We start from the raw sequence: 18,896 nt of genomic DNA, 5'->3' as shown, positions 1-18,896 counted from the left end.
ATTGTTATAAATAATAACTAAAGCTAACCAATTTATGTCAAGTGCTTAATACGGTATTTTTCATGGACAGATTGGAAAAATAATTAATTGTTCTGACTTGGTAAACCACAAAGGAGGCAACTTCTTTGAAAGGAAAGGACCCCCCAATAAATAAATAAATAAATATATATATATATATATATATATATATATATATATATATAAACGGTGATGATAGGTAATCCATTGGGGTACTGATGGTGGCATAGAAGCAAGAGTTAACTTACTAGACCGAAAAAGACTCTGGTTAGAATGATAATCGACTGGGAAAGCTCTCAGTCAAGACAAGGATCCATCTCTATTTTCAGAATAGGAATTGCCTGTGTTCCAGAAATCTATTTATACTTCATGTATGAGAGCTCCTTCTCAAGAGAGCTTTTATCTCACTGAAGTGGATTGTCTCAGATGGGATTGTACCCTATTCTCAGTAAACAAAATCTCTTGAACTATATAATAAGATCAGGAGGACTGCTATACCTCAGAATGAAAGACTGAACTATCAGGATGGTTTTATTTTGCAGCTTTGCCTACTTCCATTTGCTATAGAAATCCTCAGTGCAGGGTCTTGCATTTTTTATAGGTTGTCTATGCAGTCTAGGATGTTTTTTGGTTGTTGTTTACTTAGTAAAAAGAACTGAATGAGTGGCAAAAAGATGCGCAATTTATCATATAAAAAGGTGGACGAGCACAAGTGATGAGTACTATTTTTTATTTTTAGCCTGCATTTTGGCAGAAAAAAAAAAAAAAAGTGGAAAAAAAATGCATTATGCACATTATTATTGTTATATGTATTGATAATGTTGTCATTGTTTTTAGGCTGTAAGAAGACAAAAGAGTCTTGAACAGAGTATTCAGTCTGCCCAGGAGACTGACAAAACCCTCCGCTTAATCCAAGAGTCTCTTGCTGTTATAGACAAACAGCTATCAGCCTACATTGCAGACAGAGTTGATGCAGGACAAGTGCCTCAGGAAGCACAGGTAAGTTATATACAGGTTGAGATGATGTGCTTACCAGTTTTCTCAGGCAGCCACAGAGTATTTGGTTGTCCCTCAGCCTCATGCTACTAAGGGGGATTTGCAACACGATCAGTTTGAAAGTGCAAGTAAATTTTAGGTTGGATTACTTTGAGAAGGTCAACCTAATTCTCTAGTAAATTTGTATTTTCCTTCTGCTTTTTCTTGTATTCCTGTCCAGAAGATGTAAAGAACTATAAATGTTGTAGAAGACTATGCAGTAACTTTAAAAAGACAAAGACAAAAAATGTGACTTTAAAATCAAGTTCCCATCCCAGAATGAAGGAGCTCATCCTCTTCAATACTCTTATATGGCTCTTTTACAAAGTTGATTACATGGCCTTGGAATTCTCAATAAATTAATGAAGCATGGACAACATTGATAATTATTTCATAATGTGCACATAAACATATATTGTGTGCATATATTAAAATTTTTACAGCACATGTAAGCTGATCAGAATCAGCTTTTCTTATTTCCTAGAAATGGTTTATTGAACCTTTGAAATAAAATTGTACATCTAATTCTCATTTTTACTTTTTAATTGTTTGCTCTAACACATCTGCCTTATAGCAGCATTAAAATGGTAAGAATGCAAATTTAAATAAAATCAAGTATCTACAGTATAACAAAGAAACAAACAAAAAACTATCAGAGTACAACATTATATACAGCAACTTTTCTGTACTTTTCACTTCAAGTTAGGAAGACAGGTTACAAAAAGATCTACTACAACAACAACAACAACAACTACAGGAAAATTGAAAACAGATGCTTCATAATGATTTCCAGATGAGGCGTTCTTTCTAGAATGCCTGTAGAGCTTAAAATCCTTTTAAAATATGGGTGTCTTGCAAGGAGTAGCTTAGTTACATTCTTAATTACATTGTGAGCTGAACATATGTAGCCCTGAAAATCATCTTTTATCTCTCTTAAATATAAAAGTTTCCATGTCTTTCGAATTAAAAGGTAGATAGAATTACCTTGCAAATGCTTTTCTTGTGTATGTATGTTTGTAATCACATACGGGTATTTTTGTGTGTGTAAAGAAGTGATATTTAGAAAACAGGATTGTATTTGCACTGTTTTATTTGAAAATGGTTCTGATTTACTTGCTCCTAACTTACAGACATGTAAAAATGCGATTAGACAACTTTATCAGTTTGAATCCTAAGCTGTTAGTTAACAATTGAATTTCTGAAATTATTTTACTCTTTCTTTTAAATGTGAATACTGTAAATGTTTTTTACATGAAACAGGATACAAATCAGCATTCATTAAAGATGTATTGGTTTAATTTCTCATCTTGTAATTACTTAACTCTGCTACATAAGAAAAATTTGATATGAAAATATGCTTTTCTTTTTGTTGTATTTGGACCCTATAAATGTTAACATTTTTCAGTCTTTCAAATATCCCATGGATGCATCTGGTTTATGTGCATCCTCAAATGCAAGTCTGGCAATGATCACAGACTATGTCAAAGGAATTAATTTCAAACTTCAACAACTGAAGCAGCATAAAACTCAACCAACCTTAATTAGCACACTTTTACATGGGAGAATTTCAGTTCATTGCTTTTGCAGAACTTGTTTTTATTCTTGAGATTTTGTTGTCTGATGTTGAATTCACAGGATTATATTGCATGTACAGCCACGTTGGGAAAAAAGAAACAAACAAAAAAAAAAACCACCATAGAGGCTGCTGTTTTTTTCCCTTTCATGTTTTTATTTTAAGTTACAAGTGGAACGTAATGGAAAAAACGTAGTTAACAAGTGAACAAATTCAGCGCAAATAATCAAGATCTTTGAAGTTCAGTTGTGAAGTTCTTTAAAATCCTTAGGGGAAAAGGGAATATACAATCAGGTTTATGCAGGTAAATATACTGAATCTTCCATAAGTGAATGGCTGTCCTAAGCAGTGGCAGAGTAGGCACATTTACTAATTTCCTAAGCCTCAGCTGTCACAGCTCTGTTGTGGAATTGAAAACAGCATATTCATATAAGGCATCCTGCAGTACTGTTCCCCTGTTCCCTGCACAGCTGGACAGGGAGTCTTTGAGTCAGTGATGATGGTTTCTGGGCAGAGGTCAGTTTATCCATGCTGAGAGATTTAACAAACTGTCCAGCAATATGTGTTGCATTTCTTAAAAAAAAAAAAAAAAAAAATCTGGAAGAATTGATGATCTGTTGAGCTAGGGAGCTTTGTGTGGCTCCATATTTGCTTCAAAAATTCCAAACAGTTTAGAGCTTTGATAGTTTATTCAGAAAGTTGACATAAAGAAAAAGGAGTCTTCAAAGTTAAGTATGTGATATTCAGCATTCCATTATTTTTGGAATGTAAATTTCATGTGCTTCTTACTCCACCATGTGGCCCTGAGAACTTAATGCTATACAGGCACTGCTACCCAACAGTTTCTACTTAGTGGTTCACTCTAAGGACAACTAAAGATTCAGACAAGACAATTTAAAAAAAAAAAAAAAAAAAAAAAAAAGCAGATAAATCATTTCAGATTCCTCAAGGTTTAATTGATAATAATAAAATTAATAATAATAAATGCTAGAGTAAGGTGAAACCTGAAACAATATTTCAGATTTGTTTGTACGGTTGATGTCATTATCCCAACTGAGGTCTTTTTAACTCCTTTAAAATACTAAGAAAATACAAGGAAGTAAGTCATCATCACAGGAATTTTCCATTTGCTTTTATTCAAGTATTCAGTAACTGACAAGAAAAAAAAATAGATCTGTACTGAAAATATTAAATTTATGTGACAAAGTATTTTTGAGATATTTGTAGCTTTGTTATTATTAAATAACTCCTGGTGCGGAGAGAAAATCCCCAGTTTGTACCGCTGCTTAGTCTGGAAGATATTCTTTTTCTATATTATGGGATAGAAAATACACTTCTTTCACTTCTCACCTGAATTAATAACTTGTCTGTTGTTCTCCTTGCAAACATAACTAAAATTCATTCTGGAGAGTAAAAGAAAAAGTACCATACTTTGTCTTTTCAACAAGCTCCTTGAATCCAGTTCAGTACTGATAAGCACTACACGCCTTACTATTTTCTAAGTAATGATAGTTATTAATCCATTGTTAAAATATTGTGGTATATTCAAACCAAAGTTAATATGATGATATAATGGCAGAGTTGCTCAGTTATGCGATGTATTACTTGACAAGAATAATGCCATGCATCATTGTCTTCAGACTAACATTTTGAGACAAAGACTACATGCTTCTCTACCTCATAAAATGTCTAATGTAAAAGGTATTTGTATCTACTTTTACTGTGCTGGAAATTTTGAGAATTATTTTGTTCAGCTGTATGTAGAAGATGAGGTCAAAAAGGAGCTAGTTAATAAGCATTTTTTAGTAAGTTCTTTTGAGAACTTACTAATTTGCTGATTTTGCCAGCATAGACAATATTGACTTACAAGTCCTCCCTGCATTATGAATTTCTGGCAACTATCATGAAATATCATACAACGATGTCAGGCAATGTAAAATAAAGACATTTTGGAGCATAGCATGCGGTATAATACTTGATCCTTAATCTATTCCTGAAATAGCAGAGCCAAAAGAGTTTCTTTCCTTTTGTAAGGAGCAGACAAAAGGTTTCCTGCAGTTCTGGGGTAGAAGGTAGTATCTGTGCCATGAGAAAGCAGTTTCCCCAATGTTTTAATGTTTTACTGAATGTCTTTCAAACTTTATTGCAACTTGGTGATACTAGATCAACTGAACTTCAAGGTGTTTTCATAGTGCAGTCTTTTCAACACTACTCATACGAAAATCTGTTTGCATATTAGACCCCACCTAATCTTTGCAGCCATTGTTCTACAATATTGATTCAAGATATACTAATACATTTTTGTATTTTTATCCTTTGATTATAAATAAATTGCTTGCTTTTTAACTAAATACCAGAGATGTGTGTATTTTGTGGTTTATGTCTTTGTTGCTGTTTTTTTGCTTGTTTGTTTGTTTGTTTTCCAGATTACTTTCCACTGTTATAATTTTGCTGATTATTCCTGACTGACATTTCTTTGTTTTTGTATATATCATGACTGATTTTCTAATTATGGTAGCAGGTAGCGGGAAATGACATATAATCAAGCTTTCTGTTGCAAGTGTTATTACAGAGTTTGCTTTTATCCCTACTAGCTTTTTTTTTTTTTCTAAATGCTGTTCTAGATGCATAAGATTGCACTTAGATTTGTACCACATTCTCTCAGTTTTCAAATGAGACAAACAATTATGTTGGTTCTTTTGTCTTTCCTTTTTCTGATTGAAGATAGGAAGGGTTTTCAACTAGCTATAGTGCCAATTTCTGCTTTCTTTTTTTGTTAATATATCAATACTCTGCATTTCACTGTCCATCTTTCTAAAATTAAGACTAGTAATTCAGGGAAAAAAAGTATTCCATGCCCTGGAGACTGAAATCTTTTTGTTCTAAAAGTGGTCTTCATGACAATAGGCAAAATCTGTTCATTTGGTCGTATATGTGTGTGTATATATATATATAAATATAATAAAATAATTGTATTTACATATATATACAGACACACACATACATATATATGTTTTGTAAATTCATAAGCTGTCTGTAAAAAAATGCCAGTCAGAGATAGAAAATGAGCATCCTTAACCTGTAAGACACGATAATTTAATTACAGTGTTATTTATATATACATATACTACATTGTGTTGTGATGTTCTAGAAATGAAGGCAGTTCACATTGCAAAGATTTTAATCTTTACTAAAAGACAAAACAGACAGGAACTACCGAGGAAAGCAGAGGTGGGATTATTGAAATGAAAATAAATGTTTTCATATGGACATTTGGAAGAAATCCATGTAATAAATTCACCAGTCAAAGCGAATGAAAAAAAGTCAAAACAATCATGTTGAAATTGAATGAACAGGGGCATCATAGGTAGGTGTTATGAATTGTCTTATATTCAGGACTGATTTAATCTTTCTTCTGAGACTGTGAATAGCAGTGGCAAATACAGAAAATCATTACATGCTATAAACCTTACTCATTTTCTTTCAAGCATTCCTGTAATGTCTTTTTCCTCCTTAATTCCATATTTTGGTGTCAGAGTAGGTTATGCTTCATCTCTCACCTGCAGAGCAATTAAAAAAAAATTATCAATTTTCATGCAGTGTCCCATAATACCTGATTTCATAAACACTACTACTTATCTGTTCTGTGCTATTCTGACATATTCAGATAAGAATCATTCAATTATTTGCTTCCTGGTGTCAATGTGCAGTTGAATAAAGTAAACTGGAAAATACAACAGAAGCATTTGAAATATTGGATGTGACGTAGTGTATTTCAGTAGCATTATATACATTACTTGTATATATAGTTCTGACTTCCAAGACATCAAGAAATGATTCAGCTTCAAGAGCTATCTCCACCAAGAGCAAGTCACCACCAAAAATATGGTCCATTTGCTACTCAAACACATAAGATAATCTTGTTACAATTCTAATATACCTCAAGGGCAATATTTTAAACTTAGACAAGGAGAACATAAATATTACAAAATAAACTATTAAATAAACATTTTTGCTATTGCATTTTCCTTTCAATTGACCTTCCATACTTTCTCAAATCAAATATATATATATATATATATGTATATATATATATATAAAATTCTGTAGTTTGCTCTATATATTACTGTCCATTCAGTAAATCACCATGACAAGTAGAAATGAAAATACTTGCTATGTACATACAGGATACTTTGATCAGATTTCGCTCAAGTCACCTGCTGATGTCGTGAAAATTATAAACAAAATACAAAAATAGTGAAGCAAATCACTTTTCTATTTGTGTTTTTCTTTTCTATGATTAATTCTTGCTTTTCTTCCCAATGAAAATAGTTGCTTTCCTTCAGAAGAAAGAAATCTTTATTTTTTGCATGCAGTATAATTACAATTCTCTTAGCAATATTATATAATTATTGTCATGTCAGAGAGCTATATGCTTGGGAAGGAGAAGAAGGTTTCATTACGATCAGAAGAAACTAGACTGAATAATTTACGGGGCAGTGAATAAGTAATTCTTTGAATAATTTCCTCTAGTAATCCAGTATACATCATACTACCTATAATAAGCTTCAAAGTCAACTATTCCAAATAATATTAACAAGATAAACATTTTATTGAAACACTTCTGACTATAGTCTTTGTTCTTCAATAGAAAATACAATCTGAATTAACAAGCCATGAGATTAGCTTGGAAGAAATGAAGAAACGAAACCAGGGCAAAGATACTGCCAAAAGAGTTTTGTCTCAAATCGATGTGGCACAGGTATGCAAATTTTATTTCCTCCATTTTTACTTCAGTCATGCAAACGAACAGCCTTAGTTACTACTATTGTTACTATAGTGTGAAATATTCTGAAGGTATATCTTAGTTTTAGCTGTTCCTTTCTAATCAGGAAATTAGAAAGGATAATGTATACAATTCTGCCCATCTTTCTATTACAACCTGACTAACTAGTTGGCAGTGGTTTTAGAATAGACATAGCTGGCATAACCAGCTTGGATGGATGCTGATTGAAGGTTGTTTTGAATGTGCTGCAGTTCCTGCAGGGGCTTTTTGATATGCCCTTTGAGGTACATGAAAATATTTAAAGATACTGTTTTTGAAAGCTTGGCAGAACTGCATTTAAATTGTCACGAACCAAATCTTAAATATGTCTTTGTCCTGTCTTTCATACATCTTCATTTATAGTTCACAGTGTAAAATGAGTGGTGGGAGAAGAATAATAAAGTCTATTATTCTGAGCGGTGCATTGCAGTCATAGATTTAAAGTGTTAACTAATGCATTATTTCATCTAGCTTAATAGATGTAGAGAGCTCTGTTTAATTAAGGAGACTTAATTAACATTTAAGAACAATACACGTTTTTACTGATTAATCCATGTTGGGTTCTTAACTGTTTTGTTTCTGGCCAAAGTTCTCCAGACTGCAAAACAAACTGTTGTTACCATTGTTATTAGCAATGCCATCATTCATTGGGAAAGATGAAGAATTTGGTTATGACATTCATTGTAAACAAGACCATATTTTTCTTCATCTCTGTCAAATGTTTCTAGGTATCTTAGCTTCAGTTTTTTATTTTATTATGAATAAAATGAATGCCCTTTTAAAACTTATTTAATTCAAAATGAAAAAGTTACTTGCAATGTTTCATCTACAGGACTAGCTTGTCTTTGTTGAGAATACTTGTGTTTCCTTATGTTCCCGTCTTCCTTCATACAAACTCACCTCCTGATGGTCTCCATGTCAACCATGTTGCCAGTATTTCAAAAGTAAAGTGTAGGCATCAGATGACTTTGTATCTAAATGTTTATAAATTCAACAGTATGCAAAGGAGCACTACCATTTTTGCATGTATTTTGTTTTTCTTAATCTATCTTTGTGCAGATATATTTTTTTCCCCTCTAAAGGCTTCTTTAGATGACCAGATATATCAGATTGAGTTTTGACAAATTGGTTTTGAAAACCTGTTTCACTTACACTGGCTAATACATGTATATGAACAAAAACTAGGAAATTTACGTGGACGTTGATCACACTTAGTGTATGCATAATATAAGTATGCCCCAAGAGCCTGAATGCTAGAATATCAGTTCCAAATATGTATATTTGATTTTAGGCCAGTGAGCTCCCTTGAATTCTTTCCCAGATTTCATAATATCTATATTTACTTACTTTTTTACTGAAGAGTATACTCACTTTTAAATAAATAACAAAAGCATTTGTCTTTTTTGCTAACCAATGCTTATCTGTCTTAAATATTCATTATAATATTAGTTCAACCATCTAGGCAGAAAATAAACAATTAGGAAAAGAAGCAGCTGCAGTGAAATTCTGAAACTGCAGTTAAACTGTGAAACAGACATTCAGTGACCAAATTTATCCTGACTTTTGGATTATCATAGGTTGAGAATTCTTATTTTCGAAGTTAAGTGGAAAAGGTAGAATTAGCAAAATAATAATTTATTTCTGCCATGGTGATTTAATACAAATCTTGTGCTTCTGTGGTGGTTTTACCGTGCTGGGCAGCTAAACATCACAACCGCTCTCTCACTCCCCCTCTTTAGATGAGGAGGGGGAGAAGTAAAGAACAACTAACGGGTTGAGATAAGGATAGTTTAATTAAAGGGAAATAATAATAATAATTAAAGAAAGTTTATTATGAACTAGACAATTTAACTAAAGGGAAATAAAAAGGGAAAGGGGAAAAGGGAGGGGGAAAGGGAAAATAAAAAAGGAGGAAAACAAACAAATAAAACAAATGAAAGCTATGTGGAAGTGCAGAGGAAAGAAATTACTCTCTACTTCCCACAAAATGAGCAATGATTGACCACATCCTTGAAGCAGGGCCTCAACACATGTAGCTGGTGTTCGGGAGGAGGACTGATGTTTTCACAAGAGCCCACCCCTCCCCTCTTCTTCCTGTTTCCACCTTTTATTGCTGAGTGTGACATCACATGGTATGGAATATCCCTCTGGTTGGTTTAGGTCAGCTGCCCTGGTGATGTTTCTCTTCTCACTTTTTGCCCACCCCCTATGAGGGTTAGAGAGAGGCCCTATGCTGTGCCACTTCTGCTCAGCAGTAGACACAACACTGGTGTGATAACACTGCTGTTAGTGCAGAGTACAGCACTGTTGTACTGCAGGGCTGCTGCAGGGAAAGTTAACATTCCAGCCAGACCCAGTACAGCTTCTAGCCAAGTTATTTTTCTCAAAAGAAACAATGAATGATACTGAGTTGTGGTCTTTCCTCTTCTCCCCTCAGTTGTTTCTGTGCTCTTCCTTTATCCAGGCCTGCCAAGTTTACCTGACCCTAAAGTTTGAGCACTGCCATCAGTTCAGCTGTTGGTATGAAATACACTTGGCTAACTACATTTTATACACATTTAAAGAATTCTCATGTTACTTCTGACCAAAGATCTGTTTAGTACAATACCATGTCATCAGCAGTAGCCAGAAGTCAGTGATAAGTAACGTGAACATTTAGTGATGCTTCCTCGGTGATTTGCAGCTGACAATCTTCTGGGTCAGAGGTATTTAAAAACACATATCTAATGGCTTTATGAATTCTTGTAAACTGCTAGAATCTACAAGTTCATTGAGCACGATTTAACTGAATGGTACACATTGAATAAAAGTCTTCCTTTTGTTCATCTTGTATTTCCTGTGCAGAAGTTTAATTTGGTGTCACCTTCTTCACAGATTTTGAGAAACAGATGTCATTTGCTATTCAACTTTTTGCATGCTGCTAATTTTACTCACCCTTGGTTGTCTCTTTTCCAGACTGACTAGTATGTTTAGATAATACCAAGACCTTGAAATATATAGCTTTGATTGCCCTGTCATTCTTCTTTACACATTTTCTATTTTTACAGTTTGTTTTTGAGATGAGGAGATAAGAACTGCACAGTGTTTGGCTTTATAAAGTGACTCATATACAGTGACATGTATTTTCTCTTTTGTTTCTTATGTTTCAAATAACCAATTTGTTTTCTTCGGCTGCTTTTAAGTGTTGCCCTGGTATTTTCTTAATTGTGAGAGATATGTAAGTATATAATGTAACTATTATACTTCTCTCTTATAACTCCAGTGAGAGTTCTGTTAGATAATTTAGGTCCCACTTGTATATAAAGCGTAGTTTGTTGGTGTTTTATTTATTTATTTATTATTTTTTATGATGTTCATTAGTTAATTTTGGCAGGATTAAACACTATTTCCCTGTTTTTCTACTGTAGACCTGCAGTACTCTGCAATCTTTCAGTGACTCCTCACAGATGACTTTCATTTTCTCTACCACTAGTATCATCATTCTCTCTCTTTTCTATGTTGTTTTTAATGTATTGACCAACACAAATTTTAACAGATAATGATGGGGCATTGCAAGTTTCCCCCATGACTTGATCATCAAGTTGAAGTATCACAAGAAGAAGAAGAACTAATTATGAATTTAGTGTATGCTAACACACTGAAGAAAAAAGTGAGACCATTTATTCAAATTCTGTCTCTTATTCCTATGCATTTGTTTACTTATTTATCCATGGAACTACTTCCTTCCTTACCCCATTGGATCTCAACTTCATTAAGAGACTTTGATAAGGAATGTTGTCAGAAAGAAATGTTAGAAATCTAAGTCCTTCCAGTACCTAAAAGGGGGCCTATAAGAAGGCTGAAGAGGGACTTTTTGTCAGGCAGTGTAGTGATAGGACAAGGGGTAACAGTTTTAAGCTAAAAGAGTGTAGGTTTAGATTAGATATTTGGAAGGCATTATTTACTGAGAGAGTGCTGAGGCACTGGAACAGGTTGCTCAGAGAAGTTATGAATGCCCCATCCTTTGGCAGGTTGAATGGGGCTTTGGACAACCTGTTTTGGTGGAATGTGTCCCTGCCCATTGCAGTAGGGTTGGAACTAGGTGATCTTTAAGGTCCCTTTCAACTGAAACCATTCTGCGATTCTATGATTAAGGTTTCTGTGATACCTAGCATTGTCTTCATATATTCATATTAGAATATGATTCCTGGATTTTTCATAGAATTCTAATAAACATGGTAAGCATAATTTCTCTTTTCCCCCCCAAAAAATAATAATAATAAATAATGCCAAATGTTTTTATGCATAGTTCTTTATTATAGTTCTTCTAAAGTTTGTATAGTACAGAAAACAGTGTATTGGTATAAAGTGTCCAAGATTTGAAGACAAAATAGCAAAACTGTGTTGGCAAATGCTGAGCTCCTATCTAATTAATTATCCATTTCTTAGTAATGTTCTATTTTTCAAACAGTAGAAAAACTTACCCTACTAGTAGTTTGCTCTATACTTCTAAAGAGAAATGAGTTCTTAATCCTGTAGCTAATTAAAATGCCTTTTCTTTTCTTTATTTCTAATTACTTTCCCTCCCCCCATGGTAAGGATCACGTGAATAAGCAATATACATGTAATTAATTGACAAAGATAACAAATTGTGAAAATTGTGAAATTAGGAGCCATGCTTGTCATAGATTTTTTTGCCTTCAGATAAGTTTCTTCTTCCTCTATGTTATGGCGGTGTGTTTTTTTTGTTTATTTTTTTGTTTTTTCTTATTGCTTTTATTTAAATTGAAATATAAATCAGTTTTATAGTTTAAATTTTTGCATTAGATCTACTTACAGTCCAGCAATTGCAATTTTATTTGAGTTTGTTTAAAGGACTAAAAAATTCACTCTTAATACCAAGAAGCACTAACATGGTAGAGCATGCACTGCAGAACTCTTTATATTATGTTCAAGCCTCTAAACCTCCATTTTCTTCCCATCCCCAACATTATACCTACTGGATAATATGAAAACTTTCCCTTTCTTCAGTCCATTATACAGGCTCTTTTGTCCCTGTCTCTGCTGCATCCAGTGCCCTGGATTATCTTTTTCTTCTCATACAGACCAAGATTCTCTGCTGCTGGTATTTTCCCCAAAAAATATTTCAAATGTTTAAATGAGGAACTGTGCTGATTGAGAATGCTTTCTAAGCATGCTGAAATGAATCTAAGGCTTGTCTTCAATGTTGATTTCATTTGACATTTAATATTCATCCCTGTTTACTTTTCAGAAAAAGCTGCAGGATGTCTCCATAAAGTTTCGCTTGTTTCAAAAGCCAGCCAATTTTGAACAACGTCTACAAGAATGTAAAAGAATTTTAGATGAAGTGAAACTGCAGGTGCCCAAGTTGGAGTTGAACAGTGTTGAGCAGGAAGTAGTACAATCACAGTTGGATCATTGCATGGTGAATAGATAAAAATACTGTCTTCCCTGTCTGTTCAGTCCTTTGAATGTATAGTATTTTCAGCTATGATTTCAGTATACTTGTGAGAGCAATTAGGAAATCTGAGAAAGATTTAAGAGGAAAGTTATGCAATGCAAGTATTAGGAACTCTTTATTTAACACTTCATTGGGGGGGAGGGGGATATTGTTAGGAGGTGGAGAAGACAGAGAGAAGGGATTTATCTTCCTTGTCCAATTTCCCTTGTTTGCAAATGAGGTTAGAAGAACATTTATATGTTTAAAACTGTGTTCAATTTCAGAGCTTGCCAAGCTATATTGGTAATATAGCTTGGTAATATTGATAATATTTCTCTAGCAGTCCAAAAGTAAACTTTTCCTTTTTATATGGTGTTGTCTTCTTCCATCATGACAAAGAAACATAGGATACTTAATATTCTGTGATTCTGTGAATTCCACTATATTAGAATATAAATCAGGAATTCTTTTTAATCCTCCCTTCCCATCTTGCATATGAGTTTATTTTCATGGGTGTGACCTATTTTCCACCGTGTCCTAATGGCATGGAACTCCATAATATATGGGGTTGCAATGCATGCAATGCCTGGTTTTCTAGCCAGGAAACTCAAAACATAGAGCAAAACAGCTTTCATGAGATGTCATGCTGTGACTTTTTATGGTACAAGAGCAAAAGATACCTGAATATGTCCTAAAGAATACGAGGAAAAATCTGTATGCATCACTTTAATACCCTTGTAATCCTGTATCCCCTTACTGTTGACAAGAAGTAGAGATAAAGATGAACACAGTTTTGATAACAGTAAAATGGAGATTTGAACAGCAAATATCAGGGCAATCAGATCCTTGTCTTCAGCTGTTTTTGTTTTGGTTTGGTTTTGTTTTGTTTGTTTTCTGGCATGCCTGAAGACAGATTTTTTTTTCTTCCCTTTAACTTTTTTCATACCTAAACGTAAGAATTAAAAAATAAGTGTGGAACAAGTTGATTCTATTTCTTTACATATTGTGCTTTTTAAAAATGCAGTTACACTTAAGTTTATATTTTTATCAGAATTACATGGTAATTAGAAGTCTTGTGCTTAGTTTCACTCAGTAGCTACCTTTTGTAGCCCCAAAGCTATCAAGTTGTAGGAATATGTTTTTAGATCATTATTCTCTGACAAAGTGTGTATTTTCTATAACATTTCTACTCTTACATTTGCTGACATGTCTGAAAATAATATTGGTAATGATAGGCCATTCTATTAATTTGATTTCTGATTTAGAAAAAGTGATTTATTTTTTTTTCTCAAAAACTTTTAATTACAGTTTATTGGTACATACACACTCAGGGTGAGTTTTTCTCCTGGTATCTGATGAGCACTCTCAACTCCCCAGTTTTCAAAGGGGAGTGGGAGGTGCTCAGAGTCATGCATGAGGGTGTTCTTAGGCAGCAAACGATGCAGAGAATTTTAATGCATCTTTCTAATAGCTTTATCTTTTCTGTGTTTCTTCTTTTAATGGGGGTGTTTCTCTTTCATATTTCTATTTGACTAGAAATTATATAAAAGTCTGAGTGAGGTGAAGTCTGAAGTGGAAACAGTGATAAAAACTGGGAGGCAGATTGTTCAAAAGCAGCAAACAGAGAACCCAAAAGAACTGGATGAAAGGCTTACAGCTTTGAAGTTGCAATATAATGAATTGGGTGCAAAGGTAAGCTGTGTATTTTGTAATACAAAATTACGCTCTCTTTTTAACTGGCAAACTGAAGAATAATCTTGGTGTGGTAAGTTAATGAGGCAAAGGCAGTCATCAGAATGGCTGTTCAGTTCTGCTGAGAAAAAAAAAATAGAAAAAAAGTATAAAATTTCTTTATTCAAGTTTGAAATTTTACTTTCTAAGTATTTACTTTTTTTTATATATATATTATTTTGTTGGTTTGGGTGGAGGGGACAGAGGTAGGTATTGTTTCCTTTTAATGCCTCAGTCACTAGTTTCAAAACACTTCATGTCAGAAAAATACTTTCTGTGAATTGATAACTTTTTTTTTTTTTTTCCCTAATGAGCTACTTGATAAAAGAGAATTCTAGGTTTCATTTTCTTCTGCCTCTGGTTGTACAGATCTTTAAGTATTTTGCTTCTATTTGTTGTTTCCCAGAAATTGACCATGAGTTCTTGCTATTGCAACTTTCCCGAGAAGGCATTTGTGTACCACTATGCTTTGTTTCATCTGCACTCCTGACTTTAACTACAGCTATGCTCGGTGCTTGTCATAACTATTCCCTGGTTTAAATCTCATGGAAAACACTGACTTAGCTGTTTGCTATATCTTAATATATAAATCACATAGAATATTTTTTATGAGTGTGTGTAATAACTGTCAGATAACTGTTTAACATGTCAGATATCAGATATGAGCAAGCTTTTTTTTAGAAATTGGTCATTTGTCATCTTCTATTCTGTAGGGATCATTACATTTCTTCATGTTGAGCAACAGTGATCATCCTTTGAGCTCTGTCATGAGAAATGCGTTGCCTTGGAATATAATTGTTTAGGAAACTTGTTTTTTAAAAAATTCTGGCATTTGTACAGTGCTCAGTTTGACCACTCAGTGTGTATTAGCATATAATTAGGAGGAGTACATGAATACATTCCCAATATGTACTTCATATAATTACTTCAAAAAATAATTACTTCAGCTTCACCCACAGAAAAATAAAATAAAAAAAAAAAAAAGAAAAACAGCAACAACTAGTTCTCAAAATGTGGCAGTTTTTTTAATTTATGATGCCAATGATAAGTTAGTTATATGTAAATAACCTCATAGAAACAATCTCCATTTATTTCCCAAGCATTGTCTTTCATTGTGTATAATTTTTATTTCTACATCATCTATTTCTGTATCAACTCACATATAGTAAGATGCCGCTATGCTTCCTAACAAAACAATGTTTTTTGTTCACTCAAATTTTCCCTGAAGGTCAACTAAACAGATGATAGGAAAGTCAGCCTACAACCAGTATCAACAAGACTGTGACCAAAAATTATAAAAATTGCATCATTTCCTGAAGGCTTTTTATTCTGGGTCTGCGTTATCTATGGAATGTGTTGCCTGCTACCGAAGTGCAATCCCCTATAAAGGTTGTTGAGCTCTGAAGAGGAGCTGTGGCATTGTCCTAAAGAAAACTTCATGCAAATAATTTAATTAACAGCTGTCCTTAATCTATTTTCCTCCTCCTGCCCTCATTAGAACTATCCACAGAACTTCTAAAAACTTTAAGATTAGAGTAAATTTGGTGCAGTAAGTGGCTGTGTGAAGACTGTGAAAGCCAGTTATGGTTGTCTGTTCATTGTTAAAATTTATACACCTCTGATGAAAAGAATATATATATATATATATATATATATATATTATAAATTCTGGGAAACTATAAATGAATAAACAATCAGTATGTGTTTTTAGCACATAATGATTTTTGAGCCCCACTGACTGCAACAGCAAAAAACAAGTGTTTTTGTTGTTGTTGTTGTTTTATGTGTTATCTGTATGTAATTAAGAAAATACTAGTTTGGGAACTTGAATCAAAGCAGTTCTCGGTCTTACTAGAAAATAAAGGTATTAAAAGACATAAAGCTTTTGAGTGTAAAGAAAACTGAAAAGTCTGCCTCATTAAGGTGTGGATAGCTATCATTTGAGATTATATATTTGTTTTCTCCATTATTTTAGAAAGGACTGTAGCATTTATTCCTACATTGTATTGAATGTAGCTGCAGCTAGACAGGTGCCATTATTTGAGAAAACCTCTCAAATAATGAAGGGATAAAAATGTGCCATTAGGAAGCCATTAGTGATCTAAAGTGAGCAATATTGAAAACTAAAGTCTCTCAAAAATCTGTAGTGTTGTTTTTACCTTTGTTGTCCTAGATTTATTTTTTCACTTTACACATATAATGGTAGTTGATGGTTTTAGAAGGTCACAAATGCCCAAAATTAGAGAACTAGAATAATCACTTAGCCATTTTCAGTCCTAATAGATTGCACTGAGTTTGGAGAACCATGGCCTTCCTTTTGAAGAAAAAAAGAAAAAAAGAAGAAAAAAAAAAAAAGTAGTTATAACTAATAGTATCTCAGGACTGAAATGAGTAGCCTTAGGGAAAACACATGTTCAAGTGTAGACTCACTTGTGTGATCTCATGTATAGTGTTTCAGGAGGTCACCCATATTTAAAACAATGCTTAAGAGCACATTCTTAAGAGTGTGTAAGAGGACACTCTTAAGTAAGAAGAGGACAGATAAATTACAGCAATTTCTATGAATTTTGTACAACACCTTTGAGTTTTGCTGTATATTTTATGTATCAATACTTGAGACCGTGAACCTAGAAGTACTTCTCCTTAAGAAGAGGAATTTTGTTGTTTTTATTGTTTGCTTTTTAAATTTGCTTTTTTGTTGTTGTTGTTGTTTTTAGCATATACACATATGGACATCTATTCCTATCAATAAACCCAATTGATTAGGTAGTATCAGATTTTAAAACCCTTTTTGGTCTAGGCATGAGTTTCGTCTGTCCAGAAGTTTTGCCCTATGTTTTTAGCCAAATATGCTTTGAGAACATAATGAATAATTTTGAAACTTTAGTGGTGGCCTCAGTGTAAGTAGTTTTGAAATGAAATTACAAGAAAACAAAATGTGGCTAAATGTCATGTGATAGTGGTTGCATTTAATGCAAGTATTCCATGCCTGTGCTTGTGTTCACTCATTTGTGAATTCGTTGTTCTCTCTTTGGCAGAAACACGTGTATGCATATACACACAAATAGGTACAGCTTAGGTAGTGTGCTAGTTGTGAGTAGCTATGATGTAGGGTCTGTAGCATGCTCACAAACCACTTTATGATAATTCAGCAGAAGAGGGGGCTAGACTCTCTAAAACAAAGTGACAGTGATAATGTTCTCACTGTTCTCCAAAGGGCAGTACGTGCTAGAGTGATTTCTCACAAGCCCAGTGCTGCACAGGAATTAAGACTATTCAACTTTAGCTGTATTTGGATGTGGAATACCTTTTTTGTTGTTTGTTTGTTTTTCTTCTTTTTTTTTCTTAAATATCTGTTTTTTTTCATTGTATTTTTATTATTATAGACAAAGATTCTTGCAAGTAAACAATTAACATAGCTTAAATAGTTTTAAAATATAGAGTAAATGTATGGAGATGGTATGTTTAATATCACTGTCTGAAACAGAAGGCCTTAAGGTGGCACTGTTTCCTATTTGTCTTTAGAAGTAACATCTTTACGTTTAAAGTATAAGCAGGAACTGATAAATTTGTAACCTCCATATATACAAAGTGTGCATGTGAATAATATATTATTATTCACAGAATCACAGAATTTCTAGGTTGGAAGAGACCTCAAGATCATCGAGTCCAACCTCTAACCTAACACTAACAGTCCCCACTAAACCATATTGACAGTATATACAAAGTTTAGAGCTGTATAGAGCCATACAAATATTTTTTCAAAAGCCATCATACTTTTCGAATGCAATGATACCAGTTTTGGATACCTGATAGTGCTGTAGACAATGGTACAGGCTGCCAGTGGTTGTACTTTTGGAGAAGATCTAATGTAAAGATGGGGAAAAATTTCAAAGTGTCCCCTGCAGGTCCCCCCCCCAAAAACAAACAAACAAACAAACAAACAAACAAACAAAAAAACAGAAACAGTAAAATTAATCACAGTGTACAAAATTAAGCAAAAACGGGGTCTTGATATGGGCAGTGGTAAGCAACAAAAATGGAAGCGTAATTTAGAAGTTCTGGTTATGATACGCTTGTATTTATTCAAGATTAATTTGCTTTTATTAATGATTTTACTGTTTTAAGGGAGACAAAGACTGCAATTAAAAAATACATTAATAAAAATCAGTGGCTGCAATCTCAATTACTAATTGAAATACAAGCGTTATTTCTTTTAAATGTTTGTGACCTACTGCATTCTTTCAATCCACCTTCATTTTTTTTTAATTTCA

At 33.3% G+C, this 18,896-nt stretch overlaps 1 protein-coding gene across 15 annotated transcripts in view; it reads left to right on the top strand.

Annotated features, from left to right (window-relative positions):
• The window catches only part of DMD (dystrophin), a 1,236,775-nt gene that overhangs the window by 539,536 nt on the left and 678,343 nt on the right, over nucleotides 1–18,896 (top strand). For all 15 annotated transcript variants that reach the window (XM_072027522.1, XM_072027514.1, XM_038175527.2 and 12 more), the window contains 4 exons: nucleotides 856–1,017; nucleotides 7,278–7,388; nucleotides 12,703–12,876; nucleotides 14,428–14,583. In XM_072027522.1, the coding sequence (XP_071883623.1) occupies nucleotides 856–1,017; nucleotides 7,278–7,388; nucleotides 12,703–12,876; nucleotides 14,428–14,583 (603 nt within the window). The remainder of the gene's footprint in view (nucleotides 1–855; nucleotides 1,018–7,277; nucleotides 7,389–12,702; nucleotides 12,877–14,427; nucleotides 14,584–18,896) is intronic.

This window comes from Anas platyrhynchos, chromosome 1 (genome assembly GCF_047663525.1).
Source record: "Anas platyrhynchos isolate ZD024472 breed Pekin duck chromosome 1, IASCAAS_PekinDuck_T2T, whole genome shotgun sequence".
NCBI classification, from domain to species: Eukaryota; Metazoa; Chordata; class Aves; order Anseriformes; family Anatidae; genus Anas; species Anas platyrhynchos.
Note: the sequence above shows the minus strand (reverse complement) of the source record. Positions and strands in the feature narration are given on the sequence as shown.